This window comes from Siphateles boraxobius, unplaced genomic scaffold (assembly GCF_051911475.1).
Source record: "Siphateles boraxobius isolate OS27281-9 unplaced genomic scaffold, OSU_SipBor_1 11, whole genome shotgun sequence".
NCBI lineage: Eukaryota > Metazoa > Chordata > Actinopteri > Cypriniformes > Leuciscidae > Siphateles > Siphateles boraxobius.
The window spans coordinates 10,906,464-10,924,854 of NW_027508711.1; the positions used below are offsets into that span (position 1 = coordinate 10,906,464).

General features: G+C 37.5%; 2 protein-coding genes across 2 annotated transcripts in view; one reads left to right on the top strand and one right to left on the bottom strand.

Annotated features, from left to right (window-relative positions):
* Positions 1–14,643, top strand: cdc23 (CDC23 (cell division cycle 23, yeast, homolog)). Its single transcript, XM_077196488.1, has 16 exons — positions 1–166; positions 2,397–2,469; positions 2,642–2,779; positions 2,874–2,916; positions 2,999–3,104; positions 3,977–4,109; positions 4,219–4,396; positions 5,150–5,247; positions 5,934–6,015; positions 6,940–7,093; positions 12,039–12,158; positions 12,244–12,319; positions 12,413–12,474; positions 12,556–12,634; positions 12,742–12,861; positions 14,322–14,643. Exons 1-16 carry the CDS (start codon positions 57–59, stop codon positions 14,487–14,489), a joined length of 1,740 nt encoding a protein of 579 aa, XP_077052603.1. The 5' UTR covers positions 1–56; the 3' UTR covers positions 14,490–14,643.
* The window catches only part of kif20a (kinesin family member 20A), a 19,550-nt gene continuing 15,797 nt past the window's right edge, over positions 14,639–18,391 (bottom strand). The window contains exons 18-19 of the mRNA XM_077196351.1: positions 17,577–17,714; positions 14,639–15,650 (exon numbers count right to left, since the gene is read on the bottom strand). Of these exons, the coding sequence (XP_077052466.1) occupies positions 15,303–15,650; positions 17,577–17,714 (486 nt within the window). The 3' untranslated portion in view covers positions 14,639–15,302. The remainder of the gene's footprint in view (positions 15,651–17,576; positions 17,715–18,391) is intronic.

Consider the following 18,391-nt stretch of genomic DNA (forward strand, 5'->3'; position numbering starts at 1 on the left):
TTTGACCAATCAGCTCTTGCGCCTGTGGTTGCGTCGGTATGACGTTTTTATGAAAAATGGCGGCTACCCGCAGCAGTGAGTTTGGTGACTTGGTTCAAATAAAAAAGCAACTTATTTCTATTATAGCGCAGTGCAAGGAAAGAGGACTCGTCCACAGCGTGAAATGGTAAAAGCAGTTATATTTATAATTCAACACATATCAAGGATGCAGCCAGTTATTTAATTGCACTCTCTTAATGGGTGACAGTTAGTTAGCATGACAGCTAACACAATGAAATAAATTAAATTATGGCTGTATCTCAAAACCTACTCATCTGCATACATAGACATGTTTCTGCACGTGATTTAGGCGCGTCTGTAACAATGTTGGGCTTTCATACACTAACACGTCCTAGCATTGCAATGCCATGCTGTTTGACTTACCGTTATAACACAGTGGTACCTTTAAAACTAGTAGTATATTCTTTGATAGACATTGGTGTACCATGTAAAGAATAAATATGACGATCATTCTTCACGATAGTAAATATATACCATAGTATTGGTGGTCCAGGACAAGAAGATAACAAAATGTACTGATCATATTCATCTTTGCTCTGCTTCGTTCAACAACTGTGCTGTATTTTGTGATTTATATTGTATTGTGTTGTTTTTAATATTTTGTGTTGTTATTTAATAATGTCTTCATTTGTTGTCTGTAATTTACAGTGTGTATTGCTAAATGTCTACTGAGTGTATGTTAAATGTAGTTTCCACATATAGAATCAGAACATTATGAGACTGAATGCTAAGTATACCTAGCCTACTCAAGGAATATAGATAGGTGAAATATATATATATATATATATATATATATATAAACACACACACACACACATATACACTCACCTAAAGGATTATTAGGAACACCATACTAATACTGTGTTTGACCCCTTTCGCCTTCAGAACTGCCTTAATTCTACATGGCACTGATTCAACAAGGTATTGAAAGCATTCTTTAGAAATGTTGGCCCATATTGATAGGATTGCATCTTGCAGTTGATGGAGATTTGTGGGATGCACATCCAGGGCACGAAGCTCCCGTTCCACCACATCCAAAATATGCTCTATTGGGTTGAGATCTGGTGACTGGGGGTTCTTTCGACTGATTCGAGCTTTGTGACATGGTGCATTATCCTGCTGGAAGTAGCCATCAGAGGATGGGTACATGGTGGCCATAAAGGGATGGACATGGTCAGAAACAATGCTCAGGTAGGCCGTGGCATTTAAACGATGCCCAATTGGCACTAAGGGGCCCTAAAGTGTGCCAAGAAAACGTCCTCCACACCATTACACCATCACCACCAGCCTGCACAGTGGTAACGAGGCATGATGGATCCATGTTCTCATTCTGTTGTGAGAATGTCTTCTCGTTCTCAACTGTCCAATTTTGGTGAGCTCTTGCAAATTGTAGCCTCTTTTTCCTATTTGTAGTGGAGATGAGTGGTACCCGGTGGCGTCTTCTGCTGTTGTAGCCCATCCGCCTCAAGGTTGTGCATGTTGTGGCTTCACAAATGCTTTGCTGCATACCTCGGTTGTAACGAGTGGTTATTTCAGTCAAAGTTGCTCTTCTATCAGCTTGAATCAGTCGGCCCATTCTCCTCTGACCTCTAGCATCAACAAGACATTTTCGCCCACAGGACTGCCACATACTGGATGTTTTTCCTTTTCACACCATTCTTTGTAAACCCTAGAAATGGTTGTGCGTGAAAATCCCAGTAACTGAGCAGATTGTGAAATACTCAAACCGGCCCGTCTGGCACCAACAACCATGCCACGCTCAAAATTGCTTAAATCGCCTTTCTTTTCCATTCTGACATTCAGTTTGGAGTTCAGGAGATTGTCTTGACCAGGACCACACCCCTAAATGGATTGAAGCAACTGCCATGTGATTGGTTGATTAGATAATTGCATTAATGAGAAATTGAACAGGTGTTCCTAATAATCCTTTAGGTGAGTGTATATATATATATATATATATATATAGAGAGAGAGAGAGAGAGAGAGAGAGAGAGAGAGATAACAGAGAAAGTACACAATATATATTCACTTATTTTGTATCTGTCTTGTTATTTTTGTGTACTTTCTCTGTGTATATATATATATATATATATATAAATAAATAAATAAATAAATAAAATCTGTTTTATGCACATATACAGTAGTCAATATTTCAAGTGATTCAAAAAAAGTGAATCAAAGTTGTCCTAAGACAAGAACGGTATTGTTCAAAATTCATGTATAACTTTGATTTAAGGTTTTGATCCACTTCAAATGTTGACTACTGTATATTAGATTTTATGTATAGCCTTGCAGTGTTTAAAAAGTTGACAATATAACTTTAATTTATGTTTCAGGGCATCTGAACTAGCATTCTCTTTGGAGACGCTTCCTCTGAATGAGATCCCTCCACCACCGGAGCTAACTGAGGTCAGTCTGGTCTGGACTCTGGGCTAGTTACAACTTCTGTCTTGCTCCGAGTAAAAGACAGTGTAGAGCTGGCTGTAATATATTTTTAGATGTTAATAATAACAGGTGTTGATAATCTGTTTTGCCTGAAGATATGCAGGTGTAAACGTTGACTGTCTTGCCTTTCTTCCAGGAGGACGCCCAAGATTTGGATGCTCTTTGTCTGGCCAAATCATACTTTGACCTGAAGGAATATGATCGAGCTGCATATTTTCTCCGTGGCTGCCGCAGTCAGAAAGCATATTTCCTTTATATGTATTCACGCTACCTAGTAAGATGTTTCACCATTGTTTTGTACATGTTTTCTATCCCTTCTGTTTGGAGATGAAATGTGGAAGAACCTTTATTCTTTTTCATTCACTCAGTCAGGGGAAAAGAAGAAAGATGACGAGACGGTTGATAGCCTTGGTAAGAAAAAAAACATCTGAAACAGTGTCTCCAGCGCAGACGGTCTCAACTGCTCCCATCATAAGCATGTGTTTGGTTGCAGGTCCATTGGAAAAGGGTCAGGTCCGAAACGAAGCCCTGCGAGAACTTCGGGTGGAATTGAGCAAAAAACATAGTGCTGGAGAGCTGGATGGATTTGCTCTCTATCTGTATGTATCAAACAGTGTTCGGGTAGCACATTACAAGTAATCAGATTACTTTTTCACACAACTAGTAAAGTAGCGCATTACTTGAATTTACTACAAAATATCTTTGAGTTACTTTTTCAAATAAGTTACGCAAGTTACTTGGTTTTCACATTTGTGACAGCCCTCCTGTCCCCATGTTGAGAGAAATCGTGATTAAGGTGTTGTGTGGGCTGTGTGAACGATGCTTGTTTTAGTTATATCTCGCTTTTCACATATTCAGTATTACTCCAAATGAATAAAAACAGTGAAATGCAAACTTTTTATTACGCAAACCTGCAATAATTAATTGTTAAATAGCTCAAATATACATGATGTATTTAATCTCACTTTATTAAGCAATGCTTTTGCTGCTGACCGTCGATAATTCAACCATACTAATAAGCAATAATGTGTTTTTCAAAAATGTGAATCACATTCGTTTAATTTGTGTTTTTAGTGAGTAAGAGGGTTGAACTCTCTTTACATGCGTTCTATTCTACTGCGATCCAGAACTGCAGCGCATCTGAAAAATTGCGCCCTCTATTGTACATGCGTGAATTTATTTCACTTTTGGTGTGAAAGTGCCTTTACATATGTCGAAAATAGAAGGGTTTTTTGGGTTATTTAAAAAGCAAACAAGACCAGCCCAGGTGTTGAAAAGTAACGTAAAAGTAATTTAACACATTACTTTCCATAAAAAGTATCTGACACAATTTTCTAAAAAACTTTTTAAAGTAACTTTCCCCAACACTAGTGAATTCTGGTTTGCACATAGTAGGAAAATACTAAATCAAACTGTACAGTGATCTTCTAGGACTGCTTGTTAACTGTTTGTTAATCTTGTTTTTCACCAGTTATGGGGTGGTTCTTCGGAAACTGGATTTGCTGAAGGAGGCAGTAGAGATCTTTGTCGCTGCGACACACGCTCTCCCCCTGCACTGGGGATCATGGCTGGAGCTCTGCAATCTCATCACCAACATTGAAATGGTCCATCTTTTTCCCAACCAGCTGTGCTCATGCTTTACGGTTCAGTGCCGGGACACTGAAGTAGACACACAAACATACTGAAATAGCTTCTCTGTTTTGTCTTTTTCAGCTGAAGTCCCTGTCTCTGCCTGACTGCTGGGTGAGGGATTTCTTCATGGCGCACATGTACACTGAACTGCAGATGATCAAAGAGGCGCTGCAGAAATATCAGAGCCTTATGGAAGCAGGGTTTGCCAAGAGCACCTACATCATCTCCCAGATCGCCGTGGCTTACCATAACATACGAGGTGACCGGTAGTTCCAGCAAACAGCAAATTATATATACCTAAATCAGGAAATTGTTTTTGCTCATTGTTTAAGCATATTACTACTTTTTTACCTTTTTTTTTTCTCCAGGTTTTAAAATCATATTAAAATGCATTATAATGTAGTATTAACAATGTAGTGTAATGTTGCTATACGGTTTAATATTGTAATAAATAATATAATTAAAGTCTCTATGTAACTTTTGGCGCTTTAGCAGTTAATGAACAAAACTGCATGCGTCTTACGGAAGAACATTGAAGCCAGAGCCACTTCTCTCTGTTTATGTATATATATATATATTATGAACCAAAACTTTTACATGGTGTACCTTTAAAATTAATTTAAGTGTATAAAAAAACAGGATGAGGAAAAGGGTATTATCATAATACGTGTTTCAAAATAACGCTTTGCAATAAGGTAATTAACTACACTTGTAAACATGAACTAGTAATGAAAAAATATATTTATCAAACTTAGTTATCCATGTTCATTTCAACATTTAATAATGGATTGTTAGAATTGAAAGTTCTATCTATTCGTTTTTAATGGACCTGAGCTAACATGAACTAAAACAAACAGTTGAATTTGTATAAAGTAACGTTAACAAAGATGACTAAATACTGTAACAAATGTATTTCTCATTGATAGTAAATGTTATTTAATACATTAACGGAAAGTGTTTTCTTGTAAAGTGTTTCCCTTCTTGTAAAGTGTTTTCAATTTTTCTTGCCCAGATATTGATCAAGCCTTATATCTGTTTAATGAACTCCGGGAACAGGATCCTTTTCGCATCGAAAACATGGACACGTTCTCCAACCTGCTTTATGTCCGGGTAAGAAACTGTTGATCAGGGGTTTAAAGTCGGCCTGAAATTAATCAGCTAATAATTTATCTATTTTCTAAATGTATATTATAGGTCTTATGGTAAATAAGTCATCCAAGTATACGTTTCATTTAATAAAATAATTGGCCAAATTTTTTTGTCAAAAACAGACTTCTCTGTTGACGTATGCAGGACTTCTCCAATTATTTGTTCAGCTAAAACGCGCCTCTTTCTTATGATTGACTGAAAGGAAAATGTTTGAAATTTGACAGTTATTAGCTTTGGTTATGTGATGCGTAATTTAATAGACATTAATTGTCATATTTCATTGACCATACATCAGAATAAGGAAGAAAACACGATTTTCCATTTCATGCAGACTTTAACACTGAAGTGTCACCATAAAGTGATCATTTCTAATCAGACAAAGGAAAGAGTGCCCATAAAAAGTTGTCTCAGCCAATGGAATTGCTTTTGGGTCCAAGTGGGATTGAACAGTGCTGGGGGGATCTTGCAGGATATGTTTTTTGGGTCAGATTACAATATTCCAGTGAAATATTAATGACGGATTATCTGCTGATATTGTATTAAACTGGAATATATAGGATAAATACGAAAATGCAAGTAGAAATGAATTTCAGTTTTAGTAGATAATATTGTGTTAAGATCCTCTGTTTGTCTGTCTTATTTTTCAGAGCATGAAGCCGGAGCTCAGTTATCTGGCCCATAATCTGGTGGAGATAGATAAGTACAGAGTGGAGACATGCTGTGTCATAGGTGAGGATGAGAAAGAATGGAGTCAGATATATGTATATAAATGAATTATTGTTATTCACCGTACATGTCGGTCAGACAAACTCTTACTGTCTTAAGTGTGCGATTCTTAGGGGATGTAAAGTGGACACAACGTCGTGTCGATGGTCATAAGTCTGGTTAAGTGACAATATAGACAGTTGGTTGATAAGAGGATGCTATTGTATTGGAATTTTCCAAGGAAGTGGTGTGCATAAAACAGTGCCTTCCAGTTTAGCAAGTTTTGGATTTGTTCAACGAAGATTTAATGGCGCTTTTCCACTACACAGTACCAGCTCGCCTCGACTCGCCTTTGTTTGGTTTTCCACTGTGTTCAAGTTGTACCTGTACCTGCTTTCGGGTACTTTTTTCATATCATGACAATATTATGACAATATCACCTAAAATGATATTTTATAGCCTAAAATGTGACGTGAAAACACTGCAGACTGCGATTGGTCAGAGAGAATCGTCACTATTCACTGCGTCATCATTGCACGCGCCAGACGGAGCTGTTTTTTTCAGCAGTGTTTCGTTTTGATGCCCTCAGCCTCTCCTGAAATAACGTTTGTCTTCTTGCTGTGAGAGATAGCCACATCCCGAGGATCAAAAACAGAGTACACTCGATTTCCTCCATTGTCCTGTGTGTGTGGGTAGCGGGTGTGTGTTGCGTAGTTCCTGTGGCGTCGCTATGACGACCAGGTAGTATTGTGGAGGTTCCATCTGTAATGGAAAACTGAGCGAAAAGCGAGCCGAGTCTACTTGAGCTGGTACTGGTTAGGGAAAAGCGCCATAAGAAAAACAAGACAAAATAGCCTGAGGAAGAAATAGTCTATAATAATATATCCTTGAAATTGAACATCAGCCATAAAGTCACTACTGAAAACTGTTTGTTTTGTTGTCCTACAGGTAACTATTACAGTCTGCGGTCTCAGCATGAGAAAGCCGCCCTGTATTTTCAGCGTGCTCTGAAGCTGAATCCACGATGTTTGGGGGCCTGGACCCTCATGGGTCATGAGTACATGGAGATGAAAAACACATCAGCTGCCATTCAGGCCTACAGGTACCAGGGATGGGATTTTTCCATCATATTAATATGCTTGAAATCGCCAAATTGCCTTAAACAGTTACTAAATAAACTGGAAAATGTAATGTTTTCTAATACTTTCATGCATGGATTGCTTCTGACATCTGCATGTCAGCCAGGGTTCAAAGTGCCAAATGAGAGTAAAAATCGTTGAAACGGTGGTACTTACCTGTTGCCTAGTCCCTTTAATGAATTTTAACAATGCATGGTTGTGAGAATGTAATGGGGCTTAGTGAAATCATCAAATCGTTACACTTATGATGTAATACTATAAATATATAGTCAGGTGCGCTGCATGTTTCAGAGCAAAGCCAAAGCACAGCACTGTGTTTATTTTCAGGTTCGATTCACAGTAAATGCTTCTCTGCAAGTGCTGTGTGTGGCTTATAATTTGCATTTGGGAATGCAACATGTGCCAACCATCACCCTAATTCGAAATGTGAATCGTTTATAAATCCATTGTTGTCAACAAAGAGAAGCGCCTGAAAAAAAGAAAATAAGACAACCATAAATAGGTGCTTTCGCACCGATAGGTCTAGGAACTTTGTTCTAGGAACTAGCCATCAGGGTGGTTCCCCGAGAACTAATGATTCCCATAGGAACGTTTTCCTGGTTGCATTCGCACCGCCAGTAGGAACTCTGAAGTGACGTAAGCCGTGCTCGTTGTTGTGACTTTTATTTTGACGGCGCTGAGAACGACAGCCAGAGCCTCAGCAAACAAACAATGCTCGCATTCACCGTGTTCATTAACTGTCTAAAACGTTATTAGAAAGAACTGTTATACATAGAAAGTAGAGATTAATGAAAAGTTATTAGCTTATGCTGTGTGGTTGATGTCCAGTGTTGCTAGCTGAGCAGAAATACATAATCATGTTTCACTCAAAGTTGCGTTAGATTTTCTCCTCAGCGTAAAGGTTAAGAGACCCATCTATCACTGTTTTCCATGTTCGTAGAGTTTGTTTCGGGAGTAAATATATAGGCTATAATATTTGTTTACAAAGCTAAAAATGGCCGGTGCTGGTGTTTTGCATGCGTTCGGCCAATCAGCTTACATCACGGATAGTTCCTATAGTGCTGGTTTAGACCAAGCGTGACGCTAAAATGTCTTGATCAGCCCCCCGGTGGTTGGTCCCAGTATAGGTCATAAATCCCGCCTCCCCATGAAAATGGACGCGATGGAAACTAAACAATCAAATTGCACTTCAAATAATTTCTTTCATGATTGACAGCTTCTCTAAACGAAGTAGTCACTGAGGCACCAACTGACTTTTTGGGGGATTTTCGGTAAGAGATTGGAGCTTCAACTTTAATTTCTACGTGTCCATAACTGTTTATTTCAGACTGACACAATGAGTTGCTCTGCAGTAAACGTTGTAGTAACCATTTCTGAAGGAGTGTGGGCGGAACCTTGATACTTCCGGCTTTGGCTTTACTTCCGGCTCACTACTGCGCAGACTCGGGTCCTGCGTTCGCCTCTGCGCAGAAGCAGGTCCCAAATCAGCGCAAAATGTCAGCGCCATATTAAGACTTTGTGCGGCTTCACTTTCCACCAATGGAAGAGAGTGAATGGGGCGTCGTCCATCTTTTTTTACAGTCTATGGTTTAGACCCTACTCTGAAGTAGGAGTTAAATTAAATAAGTAAATTAGTTCCTCCAAAAAGAGTTCCAAGAACTAAAATCATTCTTAGTTCCTGTGATGCGAACACACCAAAAACCGGGAACTTCCGCCAATAGTTCTAGGAACTATGAAAAGGTTCCTCGGGTGCGAAAGACCCTAATGTTAGTATTAGGTAATTCCGTGTCAACTCAACAAGTCCTAGACTAAAAGTTTAGATTCTGATAAATTTTTCTCTGGTGAAAGAAATTAATAAATGAAGATCAGAGCCAAAATATTAAATGTCATTAATTTATATTTACGGAGTAATTGACTGTTTTGTAGAGGGGGGTCAGATTTGGAGCCGAATTACAGGTGGTAAAAATTACCTTAGAAAGGCATTTAAACCATTATTTTATTTTTTAAAGAGATTGGTAGGTCTATTAGTAAAATCTGTGGACTTTAGCTAACTTTGTTGCCAACGGTGACAGTTCAAAAATGGGAAAAAGCACTTCTTGTGCATGCCTGTAACTCAAGAATTATTAAAGATACATTAATATCCTTTTAGATTCTGGTTCTTAACAAATATTTATCTTGGTATCTTAATTTAAAACGCCCTATATGGTTCAATCCCAGAGATATTGAGATCTTGATGTTGCTCCATGAGTAAATTGGTCATTTGTACACGTTTTCAGTGGTCAAAAAACAAATGTGGGTCACTTTGCATACTGTTTATATATATATTTTTATTTTAAAGTGGGAATATCTGAACAACAAATAATGTTGAAACTAGAAATGTATCTCGTTTTTCTCTCTCAACACAATTGCATAGCATATACCTGTCTGCGTGCCATAAATATTCTTTTCCCAAAGTTTGCATGCCTGTAACTCTAAAAGTATTCAAGTTATCTTAATATCCGTCTAGATTCTAATTATTAATCACCTTTTCTTTTGAAATCTTCATTTTTAAGGCCCTTTATGGTTTAATTACATAGATATGGGGATCCCAATGTGACTCAATGATCAAATTGTTGACCAAACACCATTTCAACTTTTCAAATAACTGATACTCATAGTGTTTAAAGAGGAATGTCTGAAGAACAAATAATACTGAAACTAGAAATATATCTTTGATGAAGCAGAAAAAAGGGGGGAAAATGATATCTCGTGTTTGTTTGATCATTTAATCAAATCTAATTGATCATATCTTACTTTAATAAATAGTTTGTTTATTATTATTATCATTTGAAATGTATGTTCAGTGCTCCTTTCACTTATTAACCTTGATGTCTCTGTGTAGTTAACCTTTTGTTCTTTCTGTAAGACGTGAGCAGAAATCTAAGGTTTCCACTAGACCGACCACAATGGAATAAATGTTTTTGTTAAAGTGCTAAAGATGTTATCCTAAATATCATGTCAGCAGAAAAGACATCTAGCATGTAGGGGAAAGGGGGCAAGAGTATTCTTTTAAATACTAATGTGTATGTATGTGTTGAGACTAACAATTTTCTGTCACATATGGTCAAGAACAATATGACAAACTGTACTTTAACCCCAGGGGTGTGAAACCACAGAAGCCAGATGTCTAATCGTGTAGCTGTTTCTGGTGGGGCTGCCTTGTTTCAATATACTGTGAAAAGAGGAACTTGGCTTCGCTCTTCTGTGTGAACTGTAGAAAAGGAAGACATATTATCTGTATAGCCTAGTCTTACTTCGGACTCTTACTTTGCTCTTTTGCGATCTGTCTTATAGAAAGAGCTCTCGATCACTTTGCTTTTCCTTAGGCAAGAATATTTTACTCAGTGAGACTTAGATTTTATTTAGAAATGTTATTTTTGACCCCCTCTACTACAAAAAAGTGGATTACAGCTATTACATTTAATATTTTGGCTTTGATAGCTATTTATCTTTTTCTTTCTTCAGAAAAAATATTAACAAAAACAAAGATTTGAGCCGAGGAAGTTTCCGCAATTTGGCTGATTTGACACGAAATGACCCTATTGTAATTTTACTGTTGCTCTGTAAAATAATATAACACTAATAATTCTGATAATAATTTTATTATAACATATCTTGTATCATAATATAATGTATTATTGTTATTAAATAGTCTATTTTTTATGTTACAGTACAATTATATGTATTAAAGTAATCGTAAGATATTTCTTTGTTAATTTTATTATTTTTTACTGTGAATGGAAAGTATACCCTTTTGAATTCTATGGTTTTACGTATCAGGACAAAGTAAAAAAATCATCTGGCCTTTAACGGGTCTTAAAATGAGGAAAATAAAACCTCAGATCAACAACACAAGACATTACACGTGTCATTGTTATAAGCAACAATTGCTTCTCTGAGAACGCTTCAGACCAGCAAACCGCCAAAACTTCTGCTTCTATAGAGTCGATCACACTTGCTGATGATCAATTAATCAAAGCCCGTTAATTATCAGCGACTGACGGCTATTTACCCTCTTAATTCCTATGGATTGAACATCATGCTACAGGCAGTTCAGATTGTATACATGTCATTTAGAGGGCAATTTCTATTTAAATGTTTTAAAAGTAAAAATCAATGACTTTAAAGAAGTCTTTAAAATAATAATGCAGACCTTAAACAATAAAAGTGATATTTTTGACTAGTTTATTTTAGGTCTACTTGTACATAAGTAAGTGTTACAGTCAGTACTGGTGTACTTAGTTTGTCATGCGTGACTTCTCTGTTTTGGCCTAGTTTTTGTTAAATCATTTTGCCTCCTTTTAAGACCTGCCAACATATACTGTGTGTATGTGTGTATATATATATATATATATGTATGTATGTGTGTGTGTGTATATATATGTATATATATACACGTATCATGGTTTTCCACCAAATAATTAAGCAGCAAAACTGTTTTCAACACTGATAATAAAAAGAAATGTTTCTTGAGCAGCAAATCAGCATATGAGAATGATTTCTGAAGGACCATGTGACACTGAAGACTGGAGTAATGATGCTGAAAATTCAGTTTTGCATCAAGATCTATTCAAATAGAAAACAGTTATTTTAGATTTTAATAATATTTTACAGTAGTCCCGTATTTTTGCTGAAATGCCTTGAGACTTCTTTAAAAAAACTATTATTATTATTATAATAATGAGAAAATAATTATGTATATATATATATATAATTTGCATAAAGAATTATTTTTATTATTATCATAGTTTTTTTATTTGTTTGGCCCAGGAAGTCCAATTGACTTCTGAATTGTTGTATTCATTTTAAGAAGTTCCACATTTTTAGCCTAAAACATTGATGCAATACATCGTCTCTTCTGTCTCTTAGACATGCAATTGAAGTGAACAAAAGGGACTACCGGGCCTGGTACGGACTCGGACAGACCTACGAGATCCTCAAAATGCCCTTCTACTCACTCTACTACTACAGGAAGGCCCATCAACTCAGGTGAGTACATCATTTACACGCATCATTTGGTCTGTTTGATGCAATATTTCCCAGAGAAAGTTCCCTCATGCTGTGTTTGTATCAGGCCTAACGACTCGCGAATGCTTGTAGCTCTTGGTGAATGTTACGAGAAACTGTCTCAGCAAGTTGAGGCCAAAAAGGTGAACAGTTATGATTATTCGGCACTGGAATAGCTCATTTTCTCTCAGAATGTGAAAGTGTTTTCCAATGATTCTTTGTTTTTGTGGGTTCAGTGTTACTGGAGGGCTTATTCGGTTGGGGATGTGGAGAGAATGGCTCTTCTAAAGCTGGCAAAGTGAGTGAGGTTTGGTTCAGGATAACGGTCATAGTGTTGTTGTTGTTGCCCGTTTTGCTGAAACCGTACGTTTGCTTTTAGGCTTCACGAGCAACTGAATGAATCTGACGATGCTGCACAGTGCTACATAATCTACATCCAGGATATTTTCTCATGTGGTGTAAGTTACTGGAGGTTTTTTTTTGAAGATCTGATTTGATGTTAATAGTCACATGATTATACGAAATATGTCTTTTGGACTGATCAGATGTGTTTCTGTGATCTCAGGAGCAGCTGGAGCATGCTGAGGTGAGCACCGCTCTGCGTTATCTTGGCCAGTACTACTTCAAGAACAGGCTGTACGATGAGGCGTCTCTCTGCGCTCAGCGCTGCTGCGACTACAATGACGTGAGTTTCTTCTGCAATAAGTCTTCTGTTCATCACCCTTATTTCAGATTCATTAAGATAATAAAGTTTGCAGACTTTGATTAAAGTAATTTAGCCAGAAAGTAATTTAAAAAGGTTGCAGGTTTTAGGATATGTAAGATTGAAGTAGTTTTAAAAGCTTGAAGATTTTAAAGACATGCAATCTGTAAGAGACATATAGACGTTCACTGACATTCTTTTATATAGAAGTGTTACTAGCATGTTGCTAACATGTTTTGACATTTATGCTATGTTCTTCACTTGATTAGAATGTTTTAACACGCTGCTAGCATGTTTTAACATTTCTAGAAGTTCTTAGTATGGTTTAGTATTTTGTTAACAATTTATCATTTTGTTAGGCTAGGCATCACTAGCATTGATAGCACGATTTAGCAATGTTGCTAACACATTGTTAAGATGTGTCATGTTGCCAACATGATTTATCACATGGTCAGCACGTTTTAACATTTTTGCTAGCATGTCCTAGGCTAGTTGTTAGGCTTTGCTAGTAAACCCGTAAGTCTGATAGGTTAGAAAAGGAGTACCACACTAAAGCCTCCAACATAATTAGGAATCTGTGGTTGGGCTGTTATTTTTCTACAGACATAAGGTGTTTTCTGTGAATGTGCAAGACTTATATAATATATAAAAGCGCAGTAAACTATGAAACTGTATATATGGTAAGAAATATCAATTTGCAATATCAAGCAGCATTACAGGCTGTACAGCTAAAAATAACTGGAAGCCAGACACATTCAAATTAATAATGGCCGTGCCCGCACTTACCTGAAAAACAAGGTGGATAACCATAGACCAAAAAAAAAAAAAAAGGATGACGTGTCTCCACCTTCCATTATATAAAAACGAAGCCAAAATTTTCCCAGAAATGGCGGTTGACATTGGCTCCTAATTATGTAATTGTCAGAATCTGCAGTATTGATCCTGAGGTGGAGCTGTTGTATCAAGATCCCATCTACAGTCCTGTTCCTGCATAGCACAGCTGTCAATCATAACTTCACACTGTTTTTATAGCATCAAATAACTAACTAAAACCAAAACTTATTGGAAAAACGATCACTTTAACGTACATCAGCGTGATTAAAAACTACCTTAAAAATGACAAACCATCTTGGAATAAAACTATTTGAAGTGTAATTGGATTTTTTTAGTTAGGGTGTAAACTCCCTCCACCAGGGGGAGTTGATCAAGCCATGTTTTGGCTTCACTTTAAGACATGTGTGGCACACTTGGCTATATTCTACAGTAAGGACTACTATGACACCCATGTTTGGTGAAAAATAGCTTAATGTCAATTTCTGGTTACTTATTTCCTCTGTAGATGTTCAATATAGAATTTCTGGAGCTTGCTTTCTCACTTAACTAGCTCGACCATTGCATCAACTTACACTACTAGTCAAACTTGTTTGCTTCTTTCTTTTCAGGCTCGAGAGGAAGGCAAGGCTTTGTTAAGACAAATCTCAGCGGTGCGAGAGCAAGGAGAACCTTCATCTACAGACTTGTCTTTACCCTGCGTCTTCAACCCTCTGTCCAACAACACCACTCCAGTCAGGAGAGTCTCTCCCCTCGACCTGTCGTCCATTACACCCTAACACACCCCAGTCACCGACGGGTCGGTTTTCCTACTTAAAGATCATAAAGCATCAAAACTGAATGAAGTTTATGTTCCTGTATGCTACATTGTAAAATAATTGCCTGTACAGACAAAAGTGGCCATTGTGTTAAATAAAATACTAAAACATTGAAGGTTAAATGTTTTATTTCAAAACTCACCCATTTAGTTGAGATTATACAGTGTGGAGAAAACACTTAGACATTTAAAAGTGACAAACCAGAAAACGTACACGACCAAACTCATTCAAAATGTGCAAAAGAGCAGCCAACACAAGAATGTAGTGCTTAAATCTGTGCATTTGGCTACTTACAAAAAACATAAGGGGAAAAACTCGTATGCTTAATTGGTGACAATAACACTGAACCTTGCAAAAGATGAAGCAGCAACAACAAAATATTTTAAAATGAATTGAAAAGCATGGAATGGATTGGAGTTATGCTCAGATTTATTATACATTTGGGAAACATTGAATGCAGGTTTATATTTGGAAGCACTACTTTTATCTTTGTATCTTGTATTTACTGTTGGATTTGGTTTGCATAATACATACATGTACAAAAACAGTAAATGACTAGTCAATGACCATGTTTTTCTGATATTTACAATGGAAAACCTTGAGCGCAAATTAAATGCCTGAAAACCTATACAATGTTTTCAGAAAAAAAAGGAAGAAAAGAATCATTGTCATCAAAATAAGGCCCATTTTTGCAACAAGGCCACCTGATTATATAAAAAGACTCGCCTTAAAAACAAACTTAAATGCGCTTTAAAATCCTGCAGTGTCCGGCTCTTAATACTTGACTCTGAACTGGATGGGAGTGGACGGAGGAGAGGGCTGGCGTGAGCGCAGCACGCGGGCGTAGGGCGTGTTGACGTCGGGTCTCTGCCGGGCCTGTCGCGACGGGGTCTTTGAGGGCGTGCGGGAGGGGAACAGCGAGCGGAAGAAGGGCCGTTTATCAGGAGGCTGGTTTTCCACATAAGCTACCGCTACCCCGCAGCCCCTCTTCTTGCAGGATCCGGGTGCCGTGGGGGCCTGAGCCGGCTGAGCGCTCTGATGCTGACCGAGCATCTCGTCTTTCTTACGCAGGTCTGCTTTGACCAGCTGCAGGCTGGTGTGCAGCTCCACCAGCATTTGATCCTACAGACGCAGAAAACGGGGAGGAGAGGGTGGCGAACAGGGTTAGAGAGGCCAGAGGGCAAAGGGTGAGGTGGAAACTGGAATTACCTGTGGTTAAATCTTTTCAAATCACACCAATTAGATCAAATCTGGTTAAAGTCAGGAGGTTTAGAACAAGAAACAGCATGTTAGGAAAGGAATTAAGAGGAAGAAGTTTAGAGCAAGGGATGCATGTCTATCTTTTGCATCATTTTCATGTCATTGTTTGGATTTTGTTCTTAGTAAACATCACCAAAGAGGGAAAGGTGTTGATGTAGTACAGACTGACTCTCCAGGCAGACATGTCAACTTGTGTTGAATGCTAGGGCTGGGTATTAAAAAAAAAAAAAAAGTGATACATTTGAATCAATTCTCATTTTTATGAACCAATATTGATTCTTAAATATCAAGAATCAATCTTTTAATCTAGGCTGTCTTCAGTTGATGAATGAACAGAACCTCCCATCCAATAATTCAAAATAGGCAAAAATCGATCGAGTTCAATCATATGCTTGTGAATCGAGATCAAATCGTGAAATGTGTCAATACCCAGCCCTATTGAATACCCTCATTAATAGCTAAAAAACAACTTTTTTCCTTTTTATTACAATCAAACTAATGTAAGTGAACTTAAATCACAGCTACATCATTTTGTTCAGGTGGTCTAGGACTAGAACAGGTTTACAAGATTTAATGTTAAAAAACAAAACAAATGGGTGAATTAGGTAAACATTAGAGGTGTAACGATATCCAAACCGAACCGAAAAACCGCGATACAGAACCCACAAAACGTATCGTGATACTCACCGAACACGCCCCACGCTAGGGCTGTCGCGATAACCGCAATATTGCAGTACCGTGCTACTGACAGGCCAACCGCAGAGGAATGCAAGTAACCGCAGCAAACGAGTTTTCTTTTTTCATAAGGCCACCCTTCGTAGTTCGTACCATGTGTATTGAATGTTAAATAAGTTAATAATGATAACAAGACTGTTTATCATGGTGATTTGTATGAATTCAATACAAATTCAAACAATAAATGCCGTTTTGGTGCTCTTTGATGTGGCGGGAAAGAACGCTGTACTTGCTCCTCGTTTCAAGCGCAGAGCGCGAGTAAACGAGATCATCTCTTCCTCAGTTACAAAATAAACATGAATGGACACTTGAAAGTATGTTGAAAGATACAGTATATTTACTGAAAGGCATCATAACTCGTGTAATCGCTCAGTGTTTCAGCAGCGGAAATACGTCAATAAAACAGCTTTGTTTGTCACATAGCATTATATTGACCTCAGCAGGCTAGTCATCCAGAGTGCTTGTTGGTTCTTAGAGAAATGAACTCTTGCACAAAATAAATGCACTATATTTGCCTATATATTATATTTTACTTATCCTAATGATATCTTGATTAAAGTACGTTTAAAATATCTTTCATGAAAATGACAGCAACTTGTGTAAATTATTATATTTCAATAACGAATTAGAGTAAAAACATAAGATAATGCAAAAACTGCCTTATGTTCAGTTTACATGTTTTCATACAATGTGTTGGGTGTTTATTATATCGAAAAAATAAATAGCATTTGAATTTAGGCTAAAAGTCTAGGCTCTGTTGTTAACCTTTAATGTTATAGTAATGTGCGGGCTCCCTATATACAGTAGTTTACAGCATGAGCCGATTTTTTTTTTAATCCTTGCGAAAAGTTTCATTGTAATTGAATTAATTTAAAGACAAAGACTGTTTTTTCATTAAACCACTGTTTAAAAAAACAAAAAAAAACAATTTTAGCCTTCTTAACCCACCCCACCGAAATGTCAAAACAGTGGGAAGAACCGAACCGTCAGTTTTGTGTATCATTACACCCCTAGTAAACATGACGTGACTGAAAGTGTATTGGTGTTCATTACCTGTTTGGCGAGTTTGCTGTCTGCTGAGGAGAGCGCCTGACGGAGTTTCTCTCCATCTGTGTTACGGCAGCACGCTCTTTCTCCCGACTGCAGCTTCACACCCAACATCTGAAGCTCCATCCGCAGCTGCTTCAGGTTCTACACACAAAACACACTCATTACACAGTCCAATTATATACAGGATACTCCATTTGTCCTATCATGCAAATAGTGAACAGTGGAGGAATAGACTTTGTGCCATCAAGCGCCTCCTGGGGGACTTCGTCTACAAGAACACCACTTAGCTAGAAACATTTTCCAACCAATGTATTAAGAACGAACATTAAATAATAAATTTTATATCTATAAATTAACATCAGCCGAGATTAATGAATGCTTTGAAAATGTTGTTCATACGCTTATTTCCCGCAGCCGTTATTTTGAAATCGAAAGCGAGGCTCCGGTGGGAAGAAAACCGGAAGTGTCGCCTTTAATCATAGGAGAGTCGCGAATGCGATGGCGTATTGTTGTGTTTAATGTAGAAATTAGTTATTCTAAAAATGTACATACATTTTTCATACTTTAGACTATATACAGTGAAATTAATTTATATTTTTTTTTTCAGAAAGTAAAAAAAATAAGCATGAACGACTGTATCTACATATCCTATATTGGATATTAACCTCCAATAGTGTAAATCACGGCAGCAGCTTCAGGTTGGTAGTCCAAGGCATTGTTGTTTATCTGTACTTCCGGGGTTCTTCCCACCGGAGCCTCGCTTTCGATTTCAAAATAACGGCTGCGTGAAATAAGCGTATTGTTAATGTTAGGTCATG

Coding starts and splice junctions, on each gene's coding strand:
- cdc23 (XM_077196488.1), top strand. CDS start 57: ATGGCGGCTACCCGCAGCAGTGAGTTTGGTGACTTGGTTCAAATAAAA. Junction 12,159..12,243: donor AGGAAGGCCCATCAACTCAG/GTGAGTACATCA, acceptor TGTTTGTATCAG/GCCTAACGACTCGCGAATGC. Junction 12,635..12,741: donor AGGATATTTTCTCATGTGGT/GTAAGTTACTGG, acceptor CTGTGATCTCAG/GAGCAGCTGGAGCATGCTGA.